General features: G+C 43.6%; 1 protein-coding gene across 1 annotated transcript in view; it reads left to right on the forward strand.

Annotated features, from left to right (window-relative positions):
• The window catches only part of atp11a (ATPase phospholipid transporting 11A), a gene marked incomplete at both ends in the record, with an annotated part of 30,366 nt that extends 3,090 nt beyond the window's left edge, over positions 1 to 27,276 (forward strand). Inside the window, 29 exons of the mRNA XM_079236860.1 lie at positions 13,515 to 13,637; positions 14,051 to 14,140; positions 14,678 to 14,758; positions 14,848 to 14,955; positions 15,157 to 15,285; positions 15,394 to 15,497; positions 15,593 to 15,640; positions 15,932 to 15,996; positions 16,226 to 16,307; positions 17,423 to 17,573; positions 17,657 to 17,854; positions 17,940 to 18,053; positions 18,335 to 18,394; positions 18,483 to 18,649; positions 18,863 to 18,934; positions 19,261 to 19,334; positions 19,425 to 19,528; positions 20,365 to 20,546; positions 20,634 to 20,885; positions 20,978 to 21,155; positions 21,282 to 21,384; positions 21,468 to 21,613; positions 22,164 to 22,223; positions 22,312 to 22,439; positions 23,145 to 23,280; positions 25,828 to 25,893; positions 26,005 to 26,108; positions 26,258 to 26,423; positions 27,199 to 27,276. Coding sequence (XP_079092986.1) covers positions 13,515 to 13,637; positions 14,051 to 14,140; positions 14,678 to 14,758; positions 14,848 to 14,955; positions 15,157 to 15,285; positions 15,394 to 15,497; positions 15,593 to 15,640; positions 15,932 to 15,996; positions 16,226 to 16,307; positions 17,423 to 17,573; positions 17,657 to 17,854; positions 17,940 to 18,053; positions 18,335 to 18,394; positions 18,483 to 18,649; positions 18,863 to 18,934; positions 19,261 to 19,334; positions 19,425 to 19,528; positions 20,365 to 20,546; positions 20,634 to 20,885; positions 20,978 to 21,155; positions 21,282 to 21,384; positions 21,468 to 21,613; positions 22,164 to 22,223; positions 22,312 to 22,439; positions 23,145 to 23,280; positions 25,828 to 25,893; positions 26,005 to 26,108; positions 26,258 to 26,423; positions 27,199 to 27,276 — 3,369 coding nt within the window. The remainder of the gene's footprint in view (positions 1 to 13,514; positions 13,638 to 14,050; positions 14,141 to 14,677; positions 14,759 to 14,847; positions 14,956 to 15,156; positions 15,286 to 15,393; positions 15,498 to 15,592; positions 15,641 to 15,931; positions 15,997 to 16,225; positions 16,308 to 17,422; positions 17,574 to 17,656; positions 17,855 to 17,939; positions 18,054 to 18,334; positions 18,395 to 18,482; positions 18,650 to 18,862; positions 18,935 to 19,260; positions 19,335 to 19,424; positions 19,529 to 20,364; positions 20,547 to 20,633; positions 20,886 to 20,977; positions 21,156 to 21,281; positions 21,385 to 21,467; positions 21,614 to 22,163; positions 22,224 to 22,311; positions 22,440 to 23,144; positions 23,281 to 25,827; positions 25,894 to 26,004; positions 26,109 to 26,257; positions 26,424 to 27,198) is intronic.
• Positions 27,277 to 27,512: the final 236 nt, after the last annotated feature.

Genomic DNA, 27,512 nt, shown 5'->3' on the forward strand with positions numbered 1-27,512 from the left:
CCTTTTTTTGCCCAAGTTGCAATTCTTGCATGTGTATTATGTTCAATTGTAAATATAAAAGAGGAGGAAATCTAGATGGTTAGAAGGTAATCGTATCTTAATCTCAATTAATTATTTAATAATGCATAATTAACAGTTGCAGTGTAGCTTGCAGCCGTGACTGAACCAGACTAGATCATGTCTGTGAGTCACGAGCAGCCGGGCAGCATTCCTCTGCTGCTCAGGAATCTGTGTTGCTGGACAGGAAGTGAGTCTCCTGCCTCTCTGTCTGACTTCCTGCCTTCACATAGTGGATTAAAGGGTTACTGGTGTTCACTATACCCTCGCGCACTTAATCCTTGTTACAGCTATCACTTATCTCCTCCTGCCTATTTTCCACCTGCTGCATTTTCTAATTGGCCCATGTGAGCTGGCCTGAGCATGCGAGGCAGGAATAACCGTTGAGGACCGGTGACCATACGGTTGTCTCCGCCGTGCTCCCGGTAAGCGAGCAGGTGGAATCCAGTAGTAGCGGGTGACGCAGAGGGCAGCAGATCATATGAACTCCCCGGCTCTGTCTGGCTGTCAATAATTCATAAGCAGACTGGCTGATAATGTGGGCTGACGTCTGTGTAGCTTCTTATGGGGTCATCGCACAGCAAGGCTGCTGTGTGTGTGTGTGTGTGTGTGTGTGTGTGTGGCACAGGTTTAATTAGTAGCCACAGTGTATTACAAACAATGATGTGTTGTAAAAGTCAAATAAGGAAACAATCAGGCAGCACTTTGATCCAGAAAGGATTTTTGTCATATGGAAACTCTTCTGATGCAGAATTACAGCTCAGTCATCAAATATGAGTCCAACAGAACAACCAAAATAAACTTGCAACGAACAATTTCTTTCATTCTAATAATAGAGATCTAATAACCCAATACTACTCAAGTAGCATGTGTCTCACTTGATGTGTGTATACGTTCCTTCTCAGGACTCAGTAAAAAAGGTGTTTTATTTTGAAGGATATCAATATTGTTGTGAAGCGGTATAGTGGCGTTTGATGCGTGTGTGTGTGTGTGTGTGTGTGTGTGTGTGTACCAACAGTGGCAGGTTTCCTCTCAGCCTCCTGCTAATCATTTAACACCTGGCCGTCCATTCTGCCCACAATCCACACAGTTAACCTCTTTACCTGCAGGATTTACTGCTCTATCTAAGCCACTCGGTCTTTGGATTGTTTCACCGCTTGACTAGCTGCTGCTTCACTTTTCAATTACATTTAGTACAGTGTATATACAATGTTAATTTGCGTCTATAAACCCATATTCTGTAAATATATATAATGTTTAGGTGTTGTTTATTATCATTATGTATAACACTTGCACATCAAATGTGTTTGATACCATTGTAAGAGCTTTTTTTTGGGCTGTTGGTGGAACAAAATAGTAGTTATTTCAAATGTTTTTGAAATATATATTCTTGTTATATAAGGCTCCCAGCCTTTCATTTGACTTGAGAACTCAAAAGAAAAAGCTGAGATCAGAGAAACGTCAGAAAAGAATCCAGCTAATTTGGTGTCTTTTGTTTGTATTTCCCTTTTCTGAAGCTGCTTTTTAAACCGTCCAATCTGCTGATGCATACCTTCCTGTATTACTGCTTCTTAAAAGCAGTTACCTCCTCCTCACTTTGCCCAAAACGGTACCGGCTGAGCAGCGTGAGCTCCATTAAGGGGTTGTCTCGGTGTCATTGCGGTAACATTAACGGTGTATTACAGCCCATTGCACCAGCGGACAGATGATGGATAGCCCCGCGGTAATGGTGCATGGAGGCATATCCAGAAAGAAAGAGAGAGCTGTTTGAACTTGGGTCATCATAATAACTTTGCTCCGGGTTGCCCGGTGAAAGTGCTGAGAGGTGCAGGTACACCTTAATGTTCTCCTATCTGAGGGAGCGATGGCTGGTCGACTCCCCCCGGCCCTCATGTCAGAGAGAGAGAGGTGAAGGGAGAGTGTACCCCCCCTCCCACTCTTCCTAAATGCTGACGATGCACTCTTCCTTTCAGCCCCAACTCTTGTCTTGAGACACTAGCATCATTATGGATTATCTGGATTATTGGTTTGTAGGTTCACACAGGAAAGGAAGCAGAATTCACTTTTTCCCGACTTGCAAGAAATTGATGGCTTCTGGTTAACTTCCTCCTCCCCATTAGTCCCATTAAGGGGGTTTGATCTGTCCGTAATACAGCCGTTGCGAGTCGCTGATTTGGTGGAGGTACTTTGGTGTTGTGTCTGTGATGAACACACCCAGTGTGCAGCCTTTGGAGCTGATTGGCGTTCAGACAAACGTCTGGTTCAGGTTCAACGGCATCGCCTCACGCTTCAGTTGGATCGACGCCGGGGTGAAGTCGTAGCTCCCTGACTTTGTTTCGTATTTGTGCTGCCTCTGCAGTGTGTGTGTGTGTGTGTTCATCCCGATATGAGACTGTATACTTGTGAAGGTGCTGCACCCACATCGGTTAATACAGGACTTCAAATGCACTACTTTTAGTTCTGTTGGATGGACTAATTGGATTTAAATTGTCTTGTTACATGCATATTTGAACAAAAAGTGAAGTTAAACTGTGATCATTCCAAGCTTTGCTTCCCTGCCTTTATTAAAGGTCCTGCTTTCAAAGGCAGGAAGGGAAGTAAATCAGTTTATTTCTGTGTAACAACCCTCTTTCCACTTTTGAAGAGGCTGCTGTCCTCTCTGTAACATCTGCAAAAAGACATGTTTTTAGATCCTTTACATACATGCAAAATGGAAAGCTGACCACATGTAGTCACAGGCTTTGTTTGCATGTATCTTATCTTTAGTTTTCTCTGAATAATACTGACATTTGAGTGCGTTTTTAAACTGATTTTATTACAGAATAGGGAGCTCCTGAGGCAGAGTTAAAAGCTTTTCAATGGCATGCGAAGGGAGCACTTGTGAAGCCACTTTTGCAGCGAGCTGCAGTGCAACACCGTATAAAAGATCCTCTTCCTGAATGTGCATTTGTTGCCAGGCGACAAGCTACAAACCTGTGTTTATTATTTCCTGGAAGCGCAGATGATGCATGGCGGGGAATAGCATGCGGTTCTAAGCTGCCGAGCGCTGGAGTGATTCCCATAGCTGAACAACTCGCGCACATGAAACAACATCGATTATTCTGTAACATTATCGATGCACTTTGGCAGCCGCCGTGAAGTAGACGACTGAGATCCTCCCTCACACTGTCAGGCTGCCCGAGCAGAGCAGCGCCAAGTGATCTGATGCTGAGATCACACAGACCACTGCGCTTGGAAACGTCTCTTCTAGAATTGAGATGGCATGTTGTCACGTTGGAGCCGAAGCGAGCTTCATAGATGTATTCATTCTAGGTTTCCACTTAGACAAGACTACAGTTATTCAATCTGGAAGTTTGGGTCGAAACGTTGTCAGTGTTCTGCAGTATGTGATGGATATGAGAACAAAGGCTCTCCCAAAAAATTTGGGGGCAGAAACTGCAGAAAAATGCTCCAACGATATATATAATGGAGCTATGGTCGAGTGCAGCGTTACACAAAGTGAACCCAAATGACAACACGGAATCCTTTTTAAATGTGCTTTGTGTAGCATTTCAATATGAATAAATAATCGCCGCATTAATATTTGAGCGTAATTGGCACAAACGAAAGAGGCCACCGCTAAATTTGCAACCCAGCTGTCCTTTTTTTATACCGTGTGCCGTGAGGTTGGATTAGGCACTAAATCTGCAATGTCCATCTGATTGATGGACATTGTTGCTCTTACTTTTAAAGCAGTAAATATTCTGCAGCAACAGTGTGTTGCTTACTGTTTTCTAAACATCTTACAGAACTTTCGTTGCTGTAAAGTAAATTCCCTCTGAAGTTGTAAGTGGTCTTAAAGATCCACACACAGTAAATTCAACTGCAGCAGTGTGACACAGAGTGCACTTAATAAAATCCTCCAGTCACAGGCGATAAAAGGTGTTTCTGGAGTTATCTGCTGCACTTCTTTTAACTTTTAAGGGTCTCACTTCTAGGGATCCATTTCCTTGGCCCTCGTCAGGTGACCGCTCTCGCGAGGGCCACATGACGCCGTTTGGTTCCCCTCATCCCACTGATTCGTCCTGTGATCTCCACCCTCCCACTGAGATGTGTAATCACACTCGTTGCCAAGCAGTTTCAGGACTGGAGGATTAAAATAAACCGAGTCGCAGCCTGCGTGTCGTCGCTGTCGGGACCGTTCATCTCGCGGTTGTCGGGGAGATAATGAAGAACAAACTGACCATCTTAGTAATTTTCTCCTCTCCTGCACCCGCTCACACGCTGAGTTGTGTCGGTCTCCCGAGGTGACACCGAAGGGCAGCAGGATTCATGGGGACATGTGACCGCGAGCCGCCGGGAACAGAACCAGGGGCAGCGAGGCTCGACTGAGAAACTGAACTCGGCTGAAGGGGAATAAACTAAAAGCAGAGAATTAAAGTGTCAAAAGATGTAACGGCATATAACAGATCAGACCAGCAAACAAATATAATCGGGACAGCATGTGGAGGGAAAATGTTTTAGTATTATTTAATTGCTTAATGGCAACTAACTGAATCTTATAATGTAAAAGCTGTAGTCAAGTTTCAAAATAAAGTGCTTGTCAGTTTGTGCTTTTGTTTGTTTTGGTCTTCAGGAGGAAAGAAAAACTTTTCTCTTATTGACAGCCTGTTAGGAAACACTGATGATCGAGCAACAGCATCTCAGAGTTGATTCAAACTGAGTGGAAACAAAGAGAGAGAGAGAGAGAGAGAGAGAGAGAGAGAGAGAGAGAGATGTTTGAACCAGTCAGTGAAAGGGAGATGGAAACAGAGGAAGGTCAAACAGACTGAATAATCAGGCCCGGGAGGCTCACCCCTTACCTTTTTGGTTTCATTCAGTCCTCGTGTGGCTGCACTCTGGGTTGACCTTGCTCCGATGTGGCATAGCTTTAACCTAGAGAGCTCATGGTCTACTAATGGTCTCCCTTAAAGGCCTCCAGTCACGCTCCCAAAAATGCTGTCAAGTTTCCATAAATCCTGTTCCACTTGTTGTATTAAGACGAGTTTGAACTTCACACACTGTGGGATTAAAATGAGGAATGCATGAGAAACGTTTCACAGCTTCCTGCCACTTGAAGGATAATCAATTAATTGAATAAACAAGAAATGAGAGGCGGAGTAATTGAAGATGAATGCCATTTTTTTTGCAGCTGGAAATTGGAAATAGTGATTTGAGATGCAGCAGACACAGCCTTTATTTATTTATATATATATATATATATATATATATATATATATATATATATATATATATATATATATATATATATATATATATATTTCTTCAGGGTTTGTGTCAAGTGTGCTAATGATTACCGGCAACACAAACAGTGTAATGTTCCACTGAGCAGCCGTGTGCCCACAGGACAGACATTAGACATTTGGGAAGACCGATAAGTGCTCCCATTAACGAGAAGCAGAGGCGTTTGAAAAGTTTGGAAATAAACACATCGGGGGAAGATTGAAAATATTAAAAGCATTCTGGTACTTGTCTCCGAGCTCTTCGGAGACAATAGGCAGCATTGCTTTCCAGCAGGAAGTGAAAGCACTATGAGAGGGATGCTAGACACGTGCACGCCGCTCCACCAGCAGCTAATGGGACGTCACACCGAGGAAAATAGAAAAGCCTGACGAACAGAACGGACTCGCATAATGAAGGTTGTTCCCAATAATATGAATGCATTACGGCTTCTTCCCATAAGTGCTTTGTGGGTGAGTCAAGTCAGTTAAAAACACATTCAAAATATGAAAGAAACATCTTTTTTTTGTACTGTAGACTACTTGAGTGTGCATACATCATTTGTTTTCAGTTAATTGATACATAACAAAAGTGATTATTCAGACCAAATCGTTTTCTGTATCTATTAAATATTTGATATTTAAAGTTGTGGTGTTACCGCCCGTTCAGGAGCAGAGTTGGCGTTATTTAAAGCGAGCCGGGTGTCCACAGATCAATGCAGTCACTTAGTGTGACCCGGGTGCACCAACAGAGGCATGAAAGAGCTTGCTGAGGGAAGTCGCTTTGTTCCAGATGCATTTATACTCCATTTACTTCACCACTTATTTTTTAATTAGGTTTGGAATTGGTGGTATTAATTTTCACGAGGACGTCCAAAGATTTGTTCGTGTGATTAGTTTTTAACTGAGTCTGAGTCGGACTGTTCATTGGCATTTAGCTGAATAATGACACACAAAGAGCAAACGGCTTCCTGTTGTGCCGAATTTGTGTGTCATAGAAATAATTGCCCAGACTCAAAAGTGCCGTCCACCTCAGCTTCATAACGGGCTCCAACACGGGAACTTACTGACTTCCTACTGCACTGAAAGCTTCCACGTTGGTACTTTCAGCACATGCATCTCATGTGACCTGAAAGCAGCATTAGGTGAAGTCATGGGGGAACCATGTGACCATCAGCAGCCCTCCCCTCCAGCCCCTCCCTCTCACATGCGCTCAGTAGCAGACACAATGAAGCGGGTATGAACAGCTAGTTGATTCCCCCTTGACATCCGAAGAATGGCTAAGAATGGCTATGCTTATCCACAGGAACAACGCTCCAGTATTTGTAATTGTGTGCAAGTGGTAAAAGTTGAATCTAGAGCTAGAAGTCATGCAGTGTGGCGACGCAGGCGCTTTGTTTCTGTTCCCTACTGAGATCTGCTCTGTGAAAAGCAGGCTAATGAAGTTCTCTGTATAGCTGACAGAAGGTCAAAAGGTCGCTCCTCTCCCAGTTTCAATAGTTTGCCAAAGAGGGCGAGCAGTGATTCAGCAGGCCGGGTCGCTCCTGTAGGAGTGGTGTGCGGAGGTGAGATTAAAGCTTTTTTTAAAAGCTCTGAGACGCCGCAGTGATGTTGTGGAGTTTCCGGACATGCTCTGCAGACGTGATTAAACTTGAAGAAAGTGCGTCGGCGCCTACGAGAAATTAAAAAAAAAAAACGCAAATGCTGCAGGAATCGCGCTCACCAAGTGCTCGTTAATAATAGATAGTATTATTTACGCTGTTTGTGACGCGCTCACACAGCGGTCTGCTGACCCACATAGCTAATGGAAGCAGGTGAGCATCTATGCTGGAGGATCTCCAGAGAGTAGGCAGCCCTGCTGTTGATGCTCAGATATTCCTCCTTCAAAGCCCCATTTGATTTGGAGTAGATCATCATTATCACCATCTGGGACGCCCTGCGACTCCAAAGTGACCCACGGCCTCTGATCACTGCGGTCTACCAGCGCCTGTAGTCCCGTCGCTCTGATTTTATTTATCCAAAGAGTCACACAGTCCCTGCAACCGCCACTCCCACATCCTACATCTTGAACACAGGGAATGCCGGCTGAGCAAACATAGCGGTAGTAACAGGAGGAGCAGGAAGCTGAAGCGTTGCTGTGTGTCGAGTCGCCAGTAAAAGGAGGAAGAGGAGGAGCTGTTGTGGTTTAATAGAGACAGAAGTGTTGCTAATTGTAGCAGCTATTGCAAATATTACAGTAGCATTACAACAAGAAGTGACAGTAACTTGAGACTAAATGTAGCAGAAGTAGTGTTAACAATACGAATTGTAGAAGTAGTGACGATACACAAAATATGCTTTATTTAAATCTTTCATCGAACAAACTGCTGGTGTCTCTCTCTCTCTCTCTCTCTCTCTCTCTCCTTCTCCCTCCTTCAGCTATTTGGGCTTGTGAAGACATGCAGGTGTAGAGTTATGATAATATCCACACACACACACACACACACACACACACACACACACACACACACACACACACACGCGTGTGCCACCAGTACAAATGCTCACTCCTAAAGTCTGACTGGCTCTGATTAACGACAGCAGTGCTCTCGTGTGTGTGTGTGTGTGTGTGTGTGTGTGTGTGTGTGTGTGTGTGTGTGTGTGTGTGTGTGGATGGTTACAAAACAGTGAGGACGAGAGGGTCAGATCACTAAATCCCCCAGACACACACACACACACACACACACACACACACACACACACACACACACACACACACACACACACACACACACACACACACACACACACAGTTTGCTTTATAGACTGGCTTGGTTTTAACTGATTAGTATTCTCTCTCATCTAATGCCAGAGTGTTTTACACACACACACACACACACACACACACACACACACACACACACACACACACACACACACACACACACACACACACACACACACACACAATAGTCCCTCTTTCACTGGTTGTTTTTTTAGTTTAATACTTTTATAATGATCCTCCTGATTCTGTCCTGCATGTGGAGAGTGTGGATAGTTTCCTCTGATAGAAACAGATCCACCTGCCAGCATCACGATGAAGCTGTAACACGCACAGAGGCTCATGTAATGGCTGATGCTGCTTTTTTTTTTTATTGAATGAAGCTTCAATAGACTTCAAAAGTTGAAACCAGACTGACGGCATTAATGAAAACATAATGAGGTAGTACCAATAGTGCCATGATGGGGAGCGCGGCTGGCCTTTAAATCTGTGCCTCAGATAACGAACGCACAGATATCTGGATGTTCATCCCAACGCGCACAAACACATCTTTAATCCTCCACACACCATCTCTCTGCAGTTATTCACCGCAAGATCGTGACGTGCGTGTGGAGCACGCGTTGGCTGCTATTTCCTACCTGCCCCAGTGCCGCTTTTAAACTTCTTGAGTCCGTCGGGAGCAGCCGAGAAGAAAGTGGTGACGCTCAGCTGTTCTACATGCCGCCGCAATCTCCACACCCCTGCATTTATTTACCCCTTTCGCCCCGTTAGCCCAAACGTAATCTCAAGAGCAGAAGTCAACCGCCACACACACACACACAGTATATGTCTGTATTTAATGCCTAATGATTTAGTGAAGGGGTCCGGGTTTCTCTTATCTCCGCAGCTCAGTGGCAGCAGAGGGGATAATACACGCTCCTGCAGCGCGTGTCCATGTGTCCCAATCATGTTTGCACATGCAACCCTGATATGTGACACAGTATTTAGATGTGTAAGTGTGTGAGGAATGTGTGTGTGTGTGTGTGTGTGTGTGCGGTATCGCAGAGAGCAGGTTGTCGTCCGGGACTTATTTTCAGCGCCGCCTGTTGCAGCGCGAGATAAAACACTTTGGTCATCAGTCGAACAACAGCTCAGCTTTTAAAGCTGACAATAGCCGTGGGTGTGTTTAGTGTGTGTGTGTGTGTGTGTGTGTGTGTGTGTGTGTGTGTGTGTGTGTGTGTGTGTGTGTGTGTGTGTGTGTGTGTGTGTGTGGGTTGCAGTGATTCCTCCTTCCTCTTCACACTTTTCTGTAAATGTTATCTTTCCTTGCCAGGCATCGTAAAGCAATAACTACAGTTTTTTGCAGAGACTAAACACTATTTTGATAGTTTCAAATGACAGATGTTCCCCCCCCCCAAAAAAAAATAGTTTCACATATTTTCTGATGTATGTAGTGGTTTGTGTTGCTTTGCCTCTGCTCTGCAATGTTGTTGATGTGTGTCTAAATCGTGTCAATCTGTGAGTCATGTGTAATAATGGGTTTTTAATGGATGTATCTGTGATCGCCCGGTTTGTTCCACAAACATGGAACTGAGTCTCATCTCATGGAAAAAGGAGAGTTTGGAGGATGTGTTCAAAGTTTTCTGTACGTCTTTGATCAGGACGGCATCTCTTTTACGGTGGAGTAAATCGTGAGTCCAGCTCTTCCTGTTTACAAAACGGTCTTCTGTTCCTGATCACAGTGGGGCTTCAGTTTCTGGCTCTGAATAATCTGTGTTATTTTTAACACGCTTCAGTCAACATTTTGGCCATTAAGATGTGATGTGCTTCATAAGCATCTATGATTTCAAATCTAACAGAGAAACGGAAATATATATATGGACTATGAACACAAACAGCACAGGCTCAGTTCATTACACACATATTTAAGTTCTTATTATTAGAATTAATTAGTGCCTGTTTCCTGAGAGTAACGATCCCATTTGCTACAGTATTTTTCACCCTTATCTCTGCAGGGTGATGAAGGTGTAATCTTTCACATGGAGCGTCGTCTATAGAGGCATTTTCTACTTCTAATCTCAAATACAGAGAGAAATGAAAAGAGTGAAAATGTAGTTTTGTATAGTAAGGTAATTTTGACACAAGAGTCAGTTAAAAGGATGTATTGCATTTTAAAATAACATGCAACGTGTTAGTTTCACTTCTTCAAAACACCACGAGTCCTTGTGCACCTGTTTGTACATTCAGGCTTTAACCTTTCCTCTAAACGTCAGTAGATCATAACTCTGAAGTCCCCACAACTGTATTGTTCCCACATGTCGTCAGTAAGGACACACACACACACACACACACACACACACACACACACACACACACACACACACACACACACACATACACATACAGTCCACAAGACGAATAGCAGTCTGCTGGTCTAAATATACATGTTTGATGTTGCAGGGTGCATTTGCGTGTGTGTGTGTGTGTGTGTGTGTGAGTGTGTGTGTGATCCCTGAAAGGCTCCCTGCGCTTTCTACTAATGTGGCGTAAAGGAAAATGGATGTGGGTGCTGAGTGGGACAGACAGAAACAAAGGCAGCGAGCTCTCTCCATCCCTCTCTCCTGACCACAAATGTTTCCCTTCTAACTATAAATACACCCCTGAAACCTGCCGCGTCCTGTAACGTGAAACGCAGCTAAACGTGATTATCAAGCTCCAGAATAGCCCAAAAGTCTCCCGTTACATCCAAGCGGCTAAAGGCCCGAGCAGTTTTATTTTATAAGCCATGCTTTTGTTTTGTGAAGATGCGGTTTTATTTGATTAGCGACTGAGAGGCTTTCATATAAAAACCTGAATCCGGATGAAAGCTAAACGTAATCGATAGGCGAGCGGTCGTCTGCTTAGAGTCCATCCATGCTGTGGTGAGAGATGGAGAGGGAGGAGGTGAGAAAACCGATAAAGCTGCATTAAGGATAAACATGGAAGAGAGGACGGTAGGAGAGGAGGCCCACGGATTCTCAGCCAGGACAGTGGTTTTGATCTCTGTGGCAAGATGTCTACACAGCAGGCACAAGTGATGACATCATCGTCAACCAACCACACAAAAAACACTTTAACACATAACCCAAACTACATCTAAAAGTCAATTGTTTATGGCACAAAAATACCATTAATAATACTGATAAAGACAATATTTGTACCGTTTTATGAATACTGCACTGAATTTAAAGACTATCAAATGACTTAGAATTTCCTTTTAGAACATTAGTGCTGTAGCTTACTGACAAATAATTTAAAAGATTTTACCTATTGCTTATTTTTTTATAATTGTCCCTCTAAGTAGTTCTGTCACAATAATAATATTATTTTAAATAATAACATAACTGCGGTGAACAGTTTTATTCTCATTGTCAGATCATTTTATTCCACTGGTATAATGGAACCCTTTAAAAGAATAAGCTTTTAACTTATAAGAAGATTCAGACTGATATTCCAGAATGTGGAAAAATCTTCAAATATCCTAAATATGTAAATCATAAACAAGAGAGAACCTCACAACCCAAAAAATCGCACGATGAGTCAATAATTAATTGTCATGAATTAAGTAATTATCGGACTAACGAGCTCATGACAATTAGTAGCATCTCCATAATGTACAGTATCTTGAGCTTGTGTGTTCCTGTATATATTTATGGCTCATACGCAGACGACTAACAGGAAGTGTGTGAGAAACGTGTTGGTGAAGTGGGAGAGAAGAGGAGGAACAATAAAACAGAGCTGGCAAGCACTCCATGCTCTCTGATATTCATCTCCTCCTTCACTGGAAATCAGATATCAGTCGGTCAGTAAGAGCCCTCGTGATGTGATGATGGTTCAGTGTCGAGACCGCATCGATACTCGCCTTCAAAAAGGAAAAGAAGAGGGCAGTGAAGATGTATGTCTTCAATTAATACATTTTTATTCCTATGTCATGTCTCCTTCGTTCCATAAATAGCTGGAGGTCACAGGCTATAAATAGCTCTCCATCTTAAACAAGGTAATCTCAGAGCAGTGAGATAATATGTGTGTGTGTGTGTGTGTGTGTGAGACACGGAGAGAGTGTGTAGAAACTGGGCTACACAGCCCCCTTGACACTCATCTCATTCACCAGCCACAGATTACTGTCACTGCTAGTTAGCCTGTGTGTGTGTGTGTGTGTGTGTGTGTGTGTGTGTGTGTGTGTGTGTGTGTGTGTGTGTGTGTGTGTGTGTAGACTATTTAGTGACTATGGTTGTAGGAAATGTTTGATGGCTGAGCGAGCGAGACGTCAGAGGGAGAGGATTAGGTGTGTTTGCAGTTCATTCTGGTCTCCGCAGTTCAAAATGACCGGCTGCTTAAAGATGGCTGCGGCCTCCGGACGGGGTTCAATCTGTCATTTCTAAACATTGCACCCACATTTTACATTTTGGCACATAAAAACAGATTTTTTTTTCAACATTCCTTGCATTGAGCAAATACCCAGGAATGTGTGTGAATCCAGGACAAGTTCAGAGCTGCCTAAAAAATACCTGAAGCTCAAATAGCTCAGGTTAAACTGGAGTATTAGAATCCCACACTGGCCTCGCCAGTCTAATTTATACTAGTTATTGTTTAAATAACTGTCTGTCATACTGTGGAGATACTCCAGCAGCAGCAGGAAAATGAGCGTTAAAGAAAAAGATGTCGAACGAGGAAAACACTTTTGTGTGTGTGTGTGTGTGTGTGTGTGTGTGTGTGTGTGTGTGTGTGTGTGTGTGTGTGCTGCATTCCAGTCTGAGTCACATGCAGGTCCGTGTAGCCGTGGTAACAAAAGCTCTCATTCACGGAGAAGTTACTCATTCATCCTGACTCTGTGTAAACGTCTGTTTCAGTGTGTCACAGTATCCTGTTATCAGTGTGTGTGTGTGTGTGTGTGTGTGTGTGTGTGTGTGTGTGTGTGTGTGTGTGTGTGTGTGTGTGTGTGTGTGTGTGTGTGTGTGTGTGTGTGTGTGTGTGGGAGCGTATTGATTCTAGAGGTCCGTCATACATTTATTCATCTCCCATGAAACCGAGTTAAATGTATCGTAAAATTCGGGTTATAAGCCGCTACTTTTTTCCACAACTTTGACCCGTGCACCTTTTTAAATATTGGTGCGGCTAATTTGTGGATTTTTCCGATTCTAAATTTAGCAGCAGTTGCAGAGACATGTTAGCTAGCGAGCTAACTAGCACTAGCGAACTAGCTAGCACTATCTAGTGACTCAGTAGCAGCAGCAGCAACAGCGGCTTATAAACCGCCGCGGCTTGTTTCTGATTAAATACAACTTTGTTTGGGTTTTTAGTAGATGCGGCTAATAAAATGGTGCGCCTTATAACCCACAATTTACGGTAAGCGTCGCCCGCTGACCCACACTGAATATACCTCACACCTACAACATGCAGCGTGTTTTGTCCCTCTGCAGTGCGCTGGTGAGGAGAACTGGGTGGACAGCAGGACGATTTACATCGGACACAAGGAGCCTCCTTCAGGAACGGAGGCCTTCATACCGCAAAGATTCCCCGACAACAGAATAGTCTCCTCCAAGGTCAGCGAGGGCGCACAACGATCGAAACGCACTGAAATAGCAAAGCATGTAGTGCGAGTGAGTTATTCTGGGAAACAGGACACAGTTATTGGAAAGAGTGGATAATGGGACTCAACATCTAAATTATTAAATCAAATCTGTTCAGCCTCTTTAGTCTATTGATCAGATTTTATATATATATATATATATATACACATACACACACATTTGGTCTCCGATCTCATGGTGAAAACAAGTAAATAGCATTTCATCATCTAATCTATTCCGACCTTCTTGGCGTCTGATTCCTGTGGCAAGAAGTCACACTTTGTCCCCGTGTTGCATCATCCTGAGGGTGTTTGGACGTTCTTGAGCTGTAAATCTTCTGGTAACACATTTGTGTTGTTGTGACTGAACTGTCTCATGTCTTCCAGTACACATTTTGGAACTTCGTCCCGAAGAATATGTTCGAGCAGTTCAGGAGAGTCGCCAACTTCTACTTTCTCATCATATTTCTGGTTCAGGTAAACACTTTTTTCTTGGTACTTTTACATTAATCACAGACGTTGTAAATGTGTCTTTTCACTGCTTTTTGTTTCTGCAAAGTACGCTTCAACATTCATGCTGTGATTAAAGGATTTGTGGTCCATGCATTTTTTGTTTATTGATCTTATTCATATGCAAATAGAGCTGTTTTACTTGTTTTGGTAACACAGCTCTCAAAGAGAGACCATCATGCTAAAACAAATAATTAATCAATGGACATGATGCACATGATTTCATGTTTGTAATCTGAGTGACCTGTTATTTGGCAGAAAACAACTACAGAACCTGCAAAACAATTAATAATAAAAATAATACAACTTTCACGTAATCCACTTGACATGAAGAAAACAAGTTTTATCCAACGTAATTCAAATAAATAGTATTGTTCTTCTTATTGTCTCCCTGTAGAGGCCTTTAGAGGTCAGCATTTACTTATCTGTCTGTCATTTTGATGTATTATTATACTAAATCCATGTCTGCCATTGAACCCCCTCTGCCTGTGTGTGTCCCTCCAGTTGATCATCGACACTCCCACCAGTCCCATCACCAGCGGGCTGCCGCTCTTCTTCGTCATCACCGTCACCGCCATCAAACAGGTGAGACCCGGCGGGTTCTCGCCACCGCTTTGCTTTCCTCCTCGTCTCGGCACCGTCACACCCTCACCCCGTGTGTTTCTCTCCGTCAGGGCTACGAGGACTGGCTGAGGCACAAAGCCGACAACTCTGTCAACCAGTGTCCCGTCCACGTGGTGCAGCACGGGAAAGTAGTCCGCAAGCAAAGTCGCAAGCTCCGGGTATGTTGTATCTCACTCTCACTCCATGTAGAGCCTTGGTGCATTCGTTTCATTGGCTCATGTCGAGGGATTTTACTGCTACGTGTGTTTGAACTGCTAGGTGAACTTCTCTAGCATCCTTGAAGACGCTACATTCAGGAGCTCCAGACGCGGTCGTAATTAAATGAGAATTAAGACGCCTCTCCTCTGTCTGCGTCTCAGGTTGGAGACGTCGTCTTCATGAAAGAAAATGAGACTTTTCCCTGCGACCTCATCCTCCTGTCTTCATCTCGCGATGACGGGACCTGCTTCGTTACTACAGCCAGTCTGGACGGAGAGAGCAGCCACAAGGTGTGTACAGTGTGTGTGTGTGTGTGTGTGTGTGTGTGTGTGTTAATGTACAGGCCGGTCAGCTCACCCCGTTCAACCTGAATCTTACTTCCGTCCTGTCTTCTCTAGACATACCATGCGGTTCAGGACACTAAAGCTTACAACACAGAGAAGGAGGTGGACTCCATCCACGCTACTATAGAATGTGAACAACCGCAGCCGGACCTGTACAAGTGAGTACGACACACACACACACACACCTGGGAAAACACTTGACAAATGCATGTCTGAAATACGACTTCTTCCCTGTTCCGTCTTTCCTTCACAGATTCGTGGGCCGTATCAACATCTACATGGACAACGAGCCAGTGGCCAGGTAGAGTTTTCCAAAATATCACATCCGTCCACCAATTGTTTCCCATCATATTAAATCACAGCTCTATGACTGAATTTCACATTTTTTACGACATGACAAATGTTGCTTTTTGTTACTTTTCCCTTAATTCTTTTGGGTGAAAATGTGTCTCTAAATGAGTTTGAATCAGTTTCTTTTCACGGTTGTCCCTGAGCGGGGGCGTAGTTTAAAGGAGGAAAAGAATGCAGCTGCAACCCTTTCACAATAAGAGCGATCAGACAGTGTAACAATGAGCTGTTGTCTGTTTTTCAGGCCGTTAGGATCAGAGAACCTGCTGCTCAGAGGAGCCACACTGAAGAACACTGAGTTCATCTATGGTAATATCACATTAAATACACTAATAAACCAGCATATGAGCTTTCAACTGCTTCTCCCTGTCCCTCCCTCGGCAGATAGTTTGTCTCAGTTGTCTTAAATTGAACAATGGAAACTCGATCCGCTGATGAAGACGCTAGATGCGATTGAAAGCTCGAGAATAATTTAGTAAAAGAACCTTGAGTTAAGATGTTTTGTCAAAGAGTAAACATTTCTCTTCATCCCCTTCAGCGGTCGCCATCTACACCGGTATGGAAACCAAGATGGCTCTCAACTACCAGTCCAAGACTCAGAAACGGTCCGCAGTGGAAAAGTAGGCTCTCACTTTCTCATATACATATCATGAATTTGTAAAGGTTATCATTCATATTTTTTACCCAGCCATCTCTTCCCAGTGTTGCACTGACTGGATCGCTTTCCTTCCATCTGGCGTTGACATGCGTGTTGCATCCAGATGGCTTGTAGATATGACTGACTGGAGGTCGATTACATTTACACTCGGCAACAGTTTGGGCCTGATTAACTCGTGGGAATGGCTTTTGTCTTCCTTTTGCCAAAATGGACTTGGCTCTGAATAAATGTTGTGTGAGCTGAAGTATCTGTGCAATCAAATCCAGTCTCTTCCTTGCGCCTGGTTTTCTGGTTTTCTGGTTTTCTGGTTTTCTGGTTTTCTATCTATGAGATATGTGTTGTGTTAACCCATAAGAACCCGGACCCATTTCTCCTTTAAGGAAAATGATGGGGGACATAATACAGACTGAATAGACCACGTAGAACACATTTCTGACATTGTTTTCAAAATTGTGTTAAATATTTGAAATGTTACATATATGTCACATTGGGCTTTAATGGTAAAAACATGGTTTTAATAACGACATAATTACAACATGATTTTTTGTTTTTTATTTGTTTTAATATGCTTTGGATTGAACAATATAAAATATGTTGGCTAAATATTATTGAATCAGCCAAATTAACTGAGCAGATCATAATTATTTTTTGCATTGTGCACATATGTCACACTGGGTTCTTCGGGGTATTATTAGGGACGTATGTGTCACAATAATTTTTATCTGATTTGTTTTATATCAGTTTCTTCAAGAAATGCAATACAATTAAGCATCATAATATTACCTTTAACAATGAAAAACAAGCTTTTTAAATTTAGCATTTTCTTCAGATCTGTCACAACCTGGATCAGCCATTTTGGAAAGGTTGTTATGGGAACACAAAATCACATGACCCTGTCACATGACCCACCAAGATGTTCAGTAGTTGTCACTTTGGGACTTCATGAGTTAAAATCAAGGATGAAGCTGTATATGGAACTTTCCAGAACACTTAAAGGACGTGTGACACTGTGGGTCCTTATGGGTTTCAATGTGCTCAAATATAAAACAAAAAAAACCCTGTTTTCTCCCTCTGCAGGTCGATGAACGCCTACCTGGTGGTCTACCTGTGCATCCTCATCAGCAAGGCGCTCATCAACACGGTGCTGAAGTATGTGTGGCAGGCCGACGCCAACAGAGACGAGCCCTGGTACAACGACAGGACGGAGACCGAGAGACAGAGACACATCGTGAGTCTGTCCGTTAGAATCCCTCAGTTTGGAATGAAGCAAAAAACCTCTTCATCCCCTCTTTACCTCCTGTTCTTCCTCAGGTGATCAGGGCGTTCACAGACTTCCTGGCCTTCATGGTGCTGTTCAACTACATCATTCCGGTCTCCATGTACGTCACCGTGGAGATGCAGAAGTTCCTGGGATCCTATTTCATCATGTGGGACGACGAGATGTTCGACGAGGAGCTGGGAGAGCGAGCCGTGGTCAACACGTCGGACCTGAACGAGGAGCTGGGGCAGGTAGCGAAGAGCACCTGGGACAAGAACGCAGTGAGGTCACGTGGGGGCGCGTCCCGCTGTAACTCGTATCCCGCTCTCCTCTCAGGTGGAGTACGTGTTCACAGACAAGACGGGGACTCTGACAGAGAACAACATGGAGTTCATCGAGTGCTGCGTGGACGGACACGTTTATGTACCTAACGTGATCTGCAACGGACAGGTAGCGACCCGCTAAAGCTCTAGCGTCATACATTGATTTATTTTTATCGCCTTTTCTGGACCTTTCAACTTGCTAATTGCAACAACAACCAAAAAGCTCTATTTCACTGTTTTCCATTAATGTTTTGCGCACCTGTCATACACACTTTACATGTTTGCCTCTGCTTTTATGTGTATGTTCTTACTCTAATCCCTCTAATGGTGAAGTTGTGATTATATTATATACTATACTATATTTTAGACGCGTGTTATATAAATGTGCTTCATGTGTGTTTTTGCTAGGTGATGCCTGGTGCAACAAGTATGGACATGATTGACACATCGCCAGGCCCTGGGGCCAGGGTGAGCATAGCCTCAGTTGAGAGTGTATTTGTGTGTGTGTGTGTGTGTGTGTGTGTGCGTGAGGGTAACACTGTGTCGTGCTGCGCAGGAGCACGAGGAGCTGTTTTTCCGGGCGCTGTGTTTGTGCCACACGGTGCAGGTGAAGGAGGAGGAGACGGTGGACGGGATCAAGCAAGGCATCCACCAGGGCAAGTCCACCTCCTTCTACATCTCCTCCTCCCCGGACGAGGTGGCGCTGGTGGAAGGCATGAAGAGGTGGAGCGCACACACACAGACACACACACACACACACACTAATACACACATTCACACTAATGTCAGTGATAATCAGACTTTTAAATTGCGAACCCATCTGAACACACATTTAAAAACATTTAATTTTTATGTCTTTTTATGGTTTTCGCTCACATACACACATTAACTTATGCCACTCCAATTCCAATAACGGTGCTTTGCTCTGTGCCTCAGACTCGGTTTCACCTATCTCAGAATGAAAGACAGCCACATGGAGATCTTGAACAGGGAGGATGAGATTGAGAGGTGAGTGTGTCCCTTTAGGACAATGTTGTTTATCTCTTTCAGCCTCTGCAGCAGTTCTTCCATCAGCTTTTCATTATTTTAATTAAAGCGCATATAGTACTTTTAATTATTGTTGTGTATGTAATTGTCATTTTTATTTGAACATACCGACTGTCAGCTATGAGTGTAAATTTAGAACAGTGATGAACGGAGATGATTGATGTCGGCTGAATGTGGTTTCAGCTTTCAAACTGATCATCTATGTTTTGGTTCATTTAGTCCGATTTTTAAAGGTTTATACGATTTTTAAGGATAATTTAAATGTTTGTATGTTTTATTTTTTGTAGGTTTCAGCTGCTGGAGGTTTTGACATTCGACTCCGTCAGGCGGAGGATGAGCGTCATTGTCAGGTCCAGCACAGGTAACGCGCTTCAAACTGTGCATGTGTATGTTTAAGGTTTATTAATATGGTTTCTTTCTCATACATTTATTTTTCTGCCTCTATGTGCAGGTGAGCTCTATCTGTTCTGTAAAGGTGCGGACTCCGCCATCTTCCCCAGGGTCATATCGGGCAAGGTGGAGCAGATCAGAGCTCGGGTGGAGCACAACGCAGTGGTGAGAACACACACACACACACACACACACACGGATACACACACAGATACACACACGGATACACACACACCATAATCTACTACGATAGATTCATGAAAGTATTTTTCTCTTGCAACATTGTTCCCATGATTCATCTTGTGAGCGCTTCGAGCTTGGTCGACCACAGTGGTTTCCACGGTTACCACAGGAAGCACGGCCCACTTTCGTTAAACGGTTGTTCTGTATTTATCCATGGACGGTCCAATGTGACTTCTAATAGACATAAGATAGCATGTCCGTCGGCTGTTGGACGTTGCAGCTGATGAACACGTGTTTCTGCTCATTACAGGGTTACACGTAATCCAATAGAGAAAGAATCCACCCGAAAACATGCAGCCACAAAGTGTCATTGGGCTAGTCGTCAATATATAATTATCTTAATACACACACACACATGTGATTGTCCAACATTCTCCTTAGAAATGCAGGGAATTCCAACTGATGAAGAAGAAGGAAAGGGAAGTGCACATTATAGCTGTAAACTGCTTCCAAATGGACCAATGAATATGACGGGTTGATTGAAACAGAATAAAAGTATCTGAGGGGGAGGATTGTAGTTCAGCATGCCCTTTAAGATGAATTACATAAATACCTCGCTATATATTCATCGTAGGAACAGACAGATCTTCAGTATGTGGGCGTTGTGCTGATGAGGTTCAAATGGAAAGAGCAGTTGCTGCCCACACACTTCACACTCGCATCCAGAGCCCAAACTCAAAGTCTTTCAAGTGATTGTATCTGTTGATTCTTCCCTGCTATCTCAGTCTCACCCAGTTTGACTCCCTCCTCTCCTCCAGGAGGGTCTGAGGACACTCTGCGTTGCCTATCGGCCTCTGAGTCCCGAGCAGTACCAGGAGGTTTGCCACCTGCTGAACGGGGCCAAGCTGGCACTCCAGGACCGAGACAAGCGACTGGCCGAGGCCTACGACATCATCGAGAAAGACCTGATGCTGCTGGGAGCAACTGCTGTGGAGGACAGGTAGAGGATCTCGTTTACATTTTGCTGCTTGTTCTATAGAAATCCAGTCTAGTATATTGTCTGTTTCCCTACCGTCCTTCACGACAGGCTCCAGGAAAAAGCGGCAGACACCATCGAGTCCCTCCACAAGGCAGGTATGAAGGTGTGGGTGCTGACCGGCGATAAGATGGAGACGGCGGCTGCAACCTGCTACGCCAGCAAGCTGTTTCACCGCAACACCCAGATCCTGGAGCTGACCACCAAGCGCACCGAGGAGCAGAGCCTTCACGACGTCCTGTTTGACCTGAGCAGGACCGTGCTGCGGCAGCAGGGAGGCATGACCAGGGACTCCTTCTCTGGGTGAGGGTCGACTGAGAAAAAAACCTGCTTCATGCTGTGTAGCATTTTTCTGGCCCGGCGTCCTGTATTTGACAGGTCTTCTCTTTGTCCAGTTTATCAGGTGACTGTACCGACTATGGTCTGATCATCGACGGAGCCACCCTCTCTGCTGTGATGAGGCCCGCCCAGGAGGACTCCAGCTCGGGGAACTACAAAGAGATCTTCCTAGAAATCTGCCGCAACTGCAGCGCCGTGCTCTGCTGCCGGATGGCGCCGCTCCAGAAAGCCCAGGTACAAAGACCCGTGTTCTCTTTAGACTCTTTATTCTCTTCTTCGTCTTAATTGAAATGTAAGCGATGCTTTGTGCTGATCTGTTAAGGGGTTAAAAAGGAGGTATCCTCTTACTCGTTTTTCTAGATTGTGAAGCTGATCAAAGCCTCCAAGGAGCACCCGATCACGCTGGCCATTGGAGACGGAGCCAACGACGTCAGCATGATCCTGGAGGCCCACGTTGGCATCGGTTAGTACCCCGACATCCCCGTGAAAGTCCGCCCCTTCACCTCTCCTACATGTGTGCAACGTGTCCTTTCTGTGCGTCTCAAGGCATCATGGGTAAGGAGGGTCGTCAGGCAGTGAGGAACAGCGACTACGCCATCCCAAAGTTCAAACACCTCAAGAAGATGCTGCTCGTCCATGGACACTATTACTACATACGCATCTCTGAACTCGTGCAATACTTCTTCTACAAGGTAGTCCGTTAGTATATTACGTATACATTTAGATTATTATTACTTCAGGGTAGTTTGATTGTGAGGCTGTAGCTTACCGTAAAAGTCGGGTTACAAGACGCTCCAACCTCCAATCAGTGTCCCGCTGTGGCAAGCTAGGAGCAGCGCTAGCTAGCGCTGCTGCTGCTAGCGCTGCTGCTGCTAGCGCTGCTGCTGCTAGCGCTGCTGCTGCTAGCTCCCCGCTGCCCGTGTCCCCTCTGCCCAAGTGGGGTGTCAAGCCGGGGCTGGTCCCGCTACCTTTGGTGAGCTAGCGGAAGTTAGCAGAGAACTAGCATGAGCGCCAGCTGGCTACAGCGGGGAGCAAAAGGGGACACTGTCACTGACCGAAGGTAGTAGCGGCGTGTAACCCGACTTTTACGGTAGTTATAGTTTTCTTGCTGAGTTTACTACTTAGTTTCTAGGTGTGGTATTTTTGGTAGAGGTGGAACTTTTAAGTACTCAATTTGACTCAATAAGACAACTGCTAACCTGCTGCCTGCATTCATCTCATTTGTTTCCGTTCTTTTCCCAGAATGTCTGTTTCATCTTCCCCCAGTTCCTCTACCAGTTCTTCTGTGGCTTCTCACAACAGGTTGGTGCACACAGACACACACAAGTACACAAAATAAACAATCCTAAGAAGTAAAACAATGCTTCATGCTCTCCGCCCGTCTCCCCAGCCGCTGTACGACACAGCCTACTTGACTCTGTACAACATCAGCTTCACCTCGCTGCCCATCCTGCTCTACAGTCTCATCGAGCAGCACATTCACATGGACATCCTGAGGAAGGACCCGTCTCTCTATAGGTTACTGCCGTTATCTAGTCTGTGATGTGGAGCGGTTACCCGCTGCTCTCTTCTTAATCTGCTGACTTCCTGGGGTTTATTGACCTCCTCCAGAGATGACCCCCAACAAACACAGTGAACTGAAACCTCATAAGCAAAAGTAACACGTGAATACATCTCAGACGTCATAAAACCCTCCGTTGGAGTGTTTATGTACAAAGTGATAGCAGAAGATTGAGGTATTTTTAAAAGCAAAAGAGTACACTAAATCAATTTGACTAATAGACTGCAGGCATAAACATTTTCCATTGATTTTTACATCCATTCACGGGAGACATTTGCTCAATACAATCAGATCAGGCCTTGGAGCGCAGAACCCTCCCACTTTAACTCGGTTTGATTGGGTCCAATTTGGTCAAAGCTCAAATATTTCCTAATAGAGGACTCAAGGTTTCACATAATCTGACTTTCTCTCTAAACAACGAGACTTCTGAGGGCACATAATAAGTCTCAGGTCATCTAGTGTTTCAGTCTTCATGAGGCGCCTACATCAGTGATGCATTCATGAATTACTGCGTTTGAAAGCTAAATCTAATTAGAATTTTTTATGACAGTCATTTCTGGTTAAGGTCCTCCCAAAGGCAGCTAATGTAGTATTGATTAACATGTGAGGTAGTCAACATGAGTCATTCATTCTGTTCACTGTATTCTTGTGTTTGTCTTCAGAGATATTGCGAAGAACTCGTTGCTGCGCTGGCCCATCTTCATATACTGGACCATCCTGGGTGTGTATGACGCCATCGTGATGTTCTTCGGGGTCTACTTCCTGTTTGACAACACCACCTTCACCAGCAACGGACAGGTAACCTCCACGTGACAGAGATGCAGTCTTGGACAAGAGAACATCCACAGGCTGTTGTTTCGAAGAAAAAAAACATAAATGATGGACGTTTTGAAATTGATATAAAAGTGTGCGCCGCATGTTTGTTTTTTAGATCAAGTCCAGTTCTCTAAAAAACACATCTCTCACATCTAATTTGCTGCTTCTCATTTGGCTTTTTCAGAGTCTTTAAGATGTTTTACATTTATTTAACACATATAAACCAAGAATATTCTTCTTTGTGGTTTAAATCTCATCTTATTCTCACCTGTTTTATCACCCAGTTTCAGTGTTTGAGCTGCAGCCGTCACTGAAAGACACACCATTGCTTTGAAAGTGGATTTCTTAATGTGAAGCATCTGATAGATTTTAGATAGATAGCTTTTTAGATGTTGTGTTCTCATTTGAACGCAACACTTAAAGAGGTCTAATTTGTAGGCTAGTAAATAAAAAATGACTTAAACAGTTAAAAAGACGGTGCAAGTGGACTTTAAAAGATGAGACGTTCTCCCATTCACATCCAAGGGTTTCCATCTTCCTCTGTGTTTCTCTATTTGTTTCTTTTCATTTTCCAGCAGCGTTACTCCCACAGTGACCACTGCTTTGAGTTGCTTTGTTTCACTTGTTTTATGCGTTGGATTTTTATTCTTCTCCAGCCACAAAACTGTTGTTTATTTTCTTATGATTTTCTTCTTCTAGCCTTCTCCTCTTCCCTCTTCCTCTTCCTCTTACCTTTGTGTTGCTTTTTCTTTTTTGCTTCTCTTTCCTCCTCCCAGCTAATGACAACCAACACACAGATGGTAAGCCTGTCCCTGTCTCTCTTTTCATCTCTCCCTAGTTTCAGTTTCCAATTTCCTGTTTGGTCCCGTCACACAGCCTGATACTAAACCTCATCACCCGTCCACCGTTCATCTCATGTCCTTTAGTGCTTGCTGTAGACACATCAGCTGTAGACGTTTGTGCAGTTCTCATGTGTCCAGGTGTTAATGTAGTGATCCAACACTCTCCATTCTGTGTGTGTGTGTGTGTGTGTGTGTTCCAGCTTCAGTAAAAAGCAACATTAAAAGCATTAATGTAGAAAAAGAGTTGCCCTCCTACTTCCATTACATGACATTCGAGACGTTCGGCCATCTTTTCTAATCTAGTTTTCTTTTTAGAGCAGAAGAAAGAACATTGTCACATTTGCGGTTCCTCTCTGAGCCATCAGGACTATTTATCGGCCTTTTTGGAAAGAAATAACGGAGATGGGCCATTTCTTATATTTTTACAGAAAGTAAAAGGGAATTTAGTGCATTTGCGTTTTGTCAACAGCTGCACAGAAAAACACCAGAACGATGAAAAATAAATCAACAGATCAATGGTTTAAAAGTTGTTCTGTGGCGCCAAGTGATTTTTATTGATGCAGATTAAAAACCCAAAACAGTGTGAACGTGAATTATGTATCAGAAACAGGTGGGTGCAACAGTTTTGGGAAGGGTCCTGGTTTATTGACTGAACTCCGTCATTAAGGTTCACAGATGCGTAAATGATCCCCGATCCATAATAAACAAAGTATGTTATCATATCTCTGTAATTCTACGTTTAATAATAGCAATCCAAACATTTGAATGTTTTATTGTTTTCTCTTGATACTTTGGATCGTTTATAATGTGACCACAGTCATACAGTCTGTTATAAGTCATAACTGTTGTCATTTCATTTATCACATTCACATTAACATGAACATTAAAACCAACACTTAATCAGGTGGCCTGGAAAAAGAGCTTGCTTTTTTCATCTCTTCATGCTTACCTTTATGTTCTTTTTTACTTAATTTATTTATACATCACATCTCTAATTCCTTCTCACGGATTAAGGACATTTAAGAAAAGAAAAAAATGAAAATGTTATATATACATTAATGCTTCTTTAGTTAAGCCAGGTCATCATCTTCACCCTATTCTGTCAGGATAATTATGGAAAAAGCCCTTTTCATAATTACTGTAAGTCTTATGTCAGTAGCATTGTGAGCTATGATATTAATAATTAAGATCATATTTCCCATAAACCCTGTAGCCTTCGGTCATAAAGAGCAGAGAGCCTTTTAGATCCTTTTCTCTTCGGCTGAAATAGATTTTTTTATTGCTCTTTCCCATTCCGAGCTTCCCAGAAAAGAGTTATGCACAAGTTTAGTTGCGGTAATGGCGTTTACCTTTTTGGCTGGAAAGCAACACAAAAAGGTTTCTTTCCAAATCCGAGTAGAGACCCCGCATTGCAGAGTTTCAAATTGACATGACTAAACGTTTTAGATTTATTCTATAAAGTCAACAATAAATGCACATCACTTCTTCTGGTTGTACTCATCTCACCTGCATATCATCAGGCATATTCTTCCCCTGAATGTTGCCGTCTGAGCACCCTGCCATCTGTTTGACTGATTGAATACCTGCACTAGTTTATCTCCGTGTGCCACATCAACACCGGGGCCCGTAGAGTGACCAAGAAACAGAAATCGGCATCGCTAACAGCATCTGTTGTCTGCCTCTGCAGATGTTTGGAAACTGGACGTTTGGGACGCTCGTCTTCACTGTGCTGGTCTTCACTGTTACGTTCAAGGTAAACCACGCATGCACATTCAGTCTGCACTCACAGAAGCACTCGGCTCGCATCATTAAAGTGAGCTATGACATTTGACAGGCGGAAGGTTTACCCCCCTCTCTCCTGTAGTTGGCTCTAGATACTCATTACTGGACCTGGATCAACCATTTTGTCATCTGGGGCTCACTGATTTTCTTTGTGGTCTTCTCTTTGCTGTGGGGAGGAATCATCTGGTAAGCTTTGAAATAAATGTTTTTTTTAAATGTGAGTCGAGCTCTTGAGATAATGGAGGCATGATCTAATGTGACAGCCTGAAACCTAATAAACTACTGAGGAAAAATACATTCATTTTCTTTATTTGGCTGCCTCTCCTCTCCTCTAGGCCCTTCCTCAACTACCAGAGGATGTACTATGTGTTCATGCAGATGTTGTCCAGCGGCCCGGCCTGGCTCAGCATAATCCTCCTGATAACAGCCAGTCTGCTGCCAGATGTGTTGAAGAAGGTCATCTGTAGGACGCTGTGGCCCACCACGACTGAGCGCATACAGGTGGGTGCATACTCATACATATTTACCGCCAAGCATATGATAACGTTTTGGGAATTGCATCCATGATTGAATAATAGGGATCATTTTTAAATCTAAATATCTATCTGTCAAATTTATTGAATCATTTTGGGAATAATTACTAATCAAATCTTTTCCTTCAAGCTCCGGTAAAACAGCGCCCTCTGCTTGTCGTGTTTCATAAATCAATTTAGCACGTTTACTTCTGATCTTTGAGAAGAACTAGACGTTTGCGACACTGGAAGTGGTCTTAATCTAATTAAATATCTGTTTAAAGCTTTCTATAATACTGTTTATGGACTGTGTGTGTGAAATGTCTCTGGTGGCTGTGGGTCAGCAGATGTACGCCGGCTTTGACTACGTCCCTACTCTGTTGGATGTAAGTCTGCCGGTCTGTGTGCAGTGCTCCTTTATTCCTTAATAATAAAGAAAAGACTCAAAACACTTCAAATATGTTTAAATGTCCATCAAACCTGTTGGTTATTAACCTTTCTGGTTTGTTGTAGATGTGTAGCTAATGTGTTTTGTTGTCAAGCTGTTTGCAGTGACGTTTGACCTTTGACCTTCCGTACTTCTTCCTTGTCTCAAACTGCTCCTTTCTCTTCACCTTCCTGAACCTTGTCCAGATGTGGCTTCATGTCCTCACCTCTGTAAATGTGAACCTTCGTGTGTCGTTTTGAAAAGATCTTCAGAGCTTTAACTCTTCCTCCTCCCTCTGACTTCCTGGTTCCTCCCTTCGTCTTCTCCTCCGTGGCAGACTAAGCGCCGGTGCCTCGCCTCCGAGCCCTCCACCATCTTTATGCTGTCCCAGACTTCCAGCAGAATGAGTTTCTAACCCAGCCCTCCTAGAGGTGACCCTCTGCCTTTCCTCCTGTCTGTAACCTGTATACAATCCCTCTTCCTCTTCCTCTTCCTCCTCCTTTTTTTTTGTATCCTGTTACTTTATCCCTGCTGCTGTTTTTGCATGAAGTGACTCCTTTGTCCAACAGTCCGATTGCATGCCAGTGATGTCAGACTGTGTGTGTTTTAATGTGTTAGACCCTTAATATGTTTGTGTTTGATTGCATACGT

Source organism: Taurulus bubalis (genome assembly GCF_910589615.1).
Source record: "Taurulus bubalis genome assembly, chromosome: 21".
Classification (NCBI taxonomy): domain Eukaryota; kingdom Metazoa; phylum Chordata; class Actinopteri; order Perciformes; family Cottidae; genus Taurulus; species Taurulus bubalis.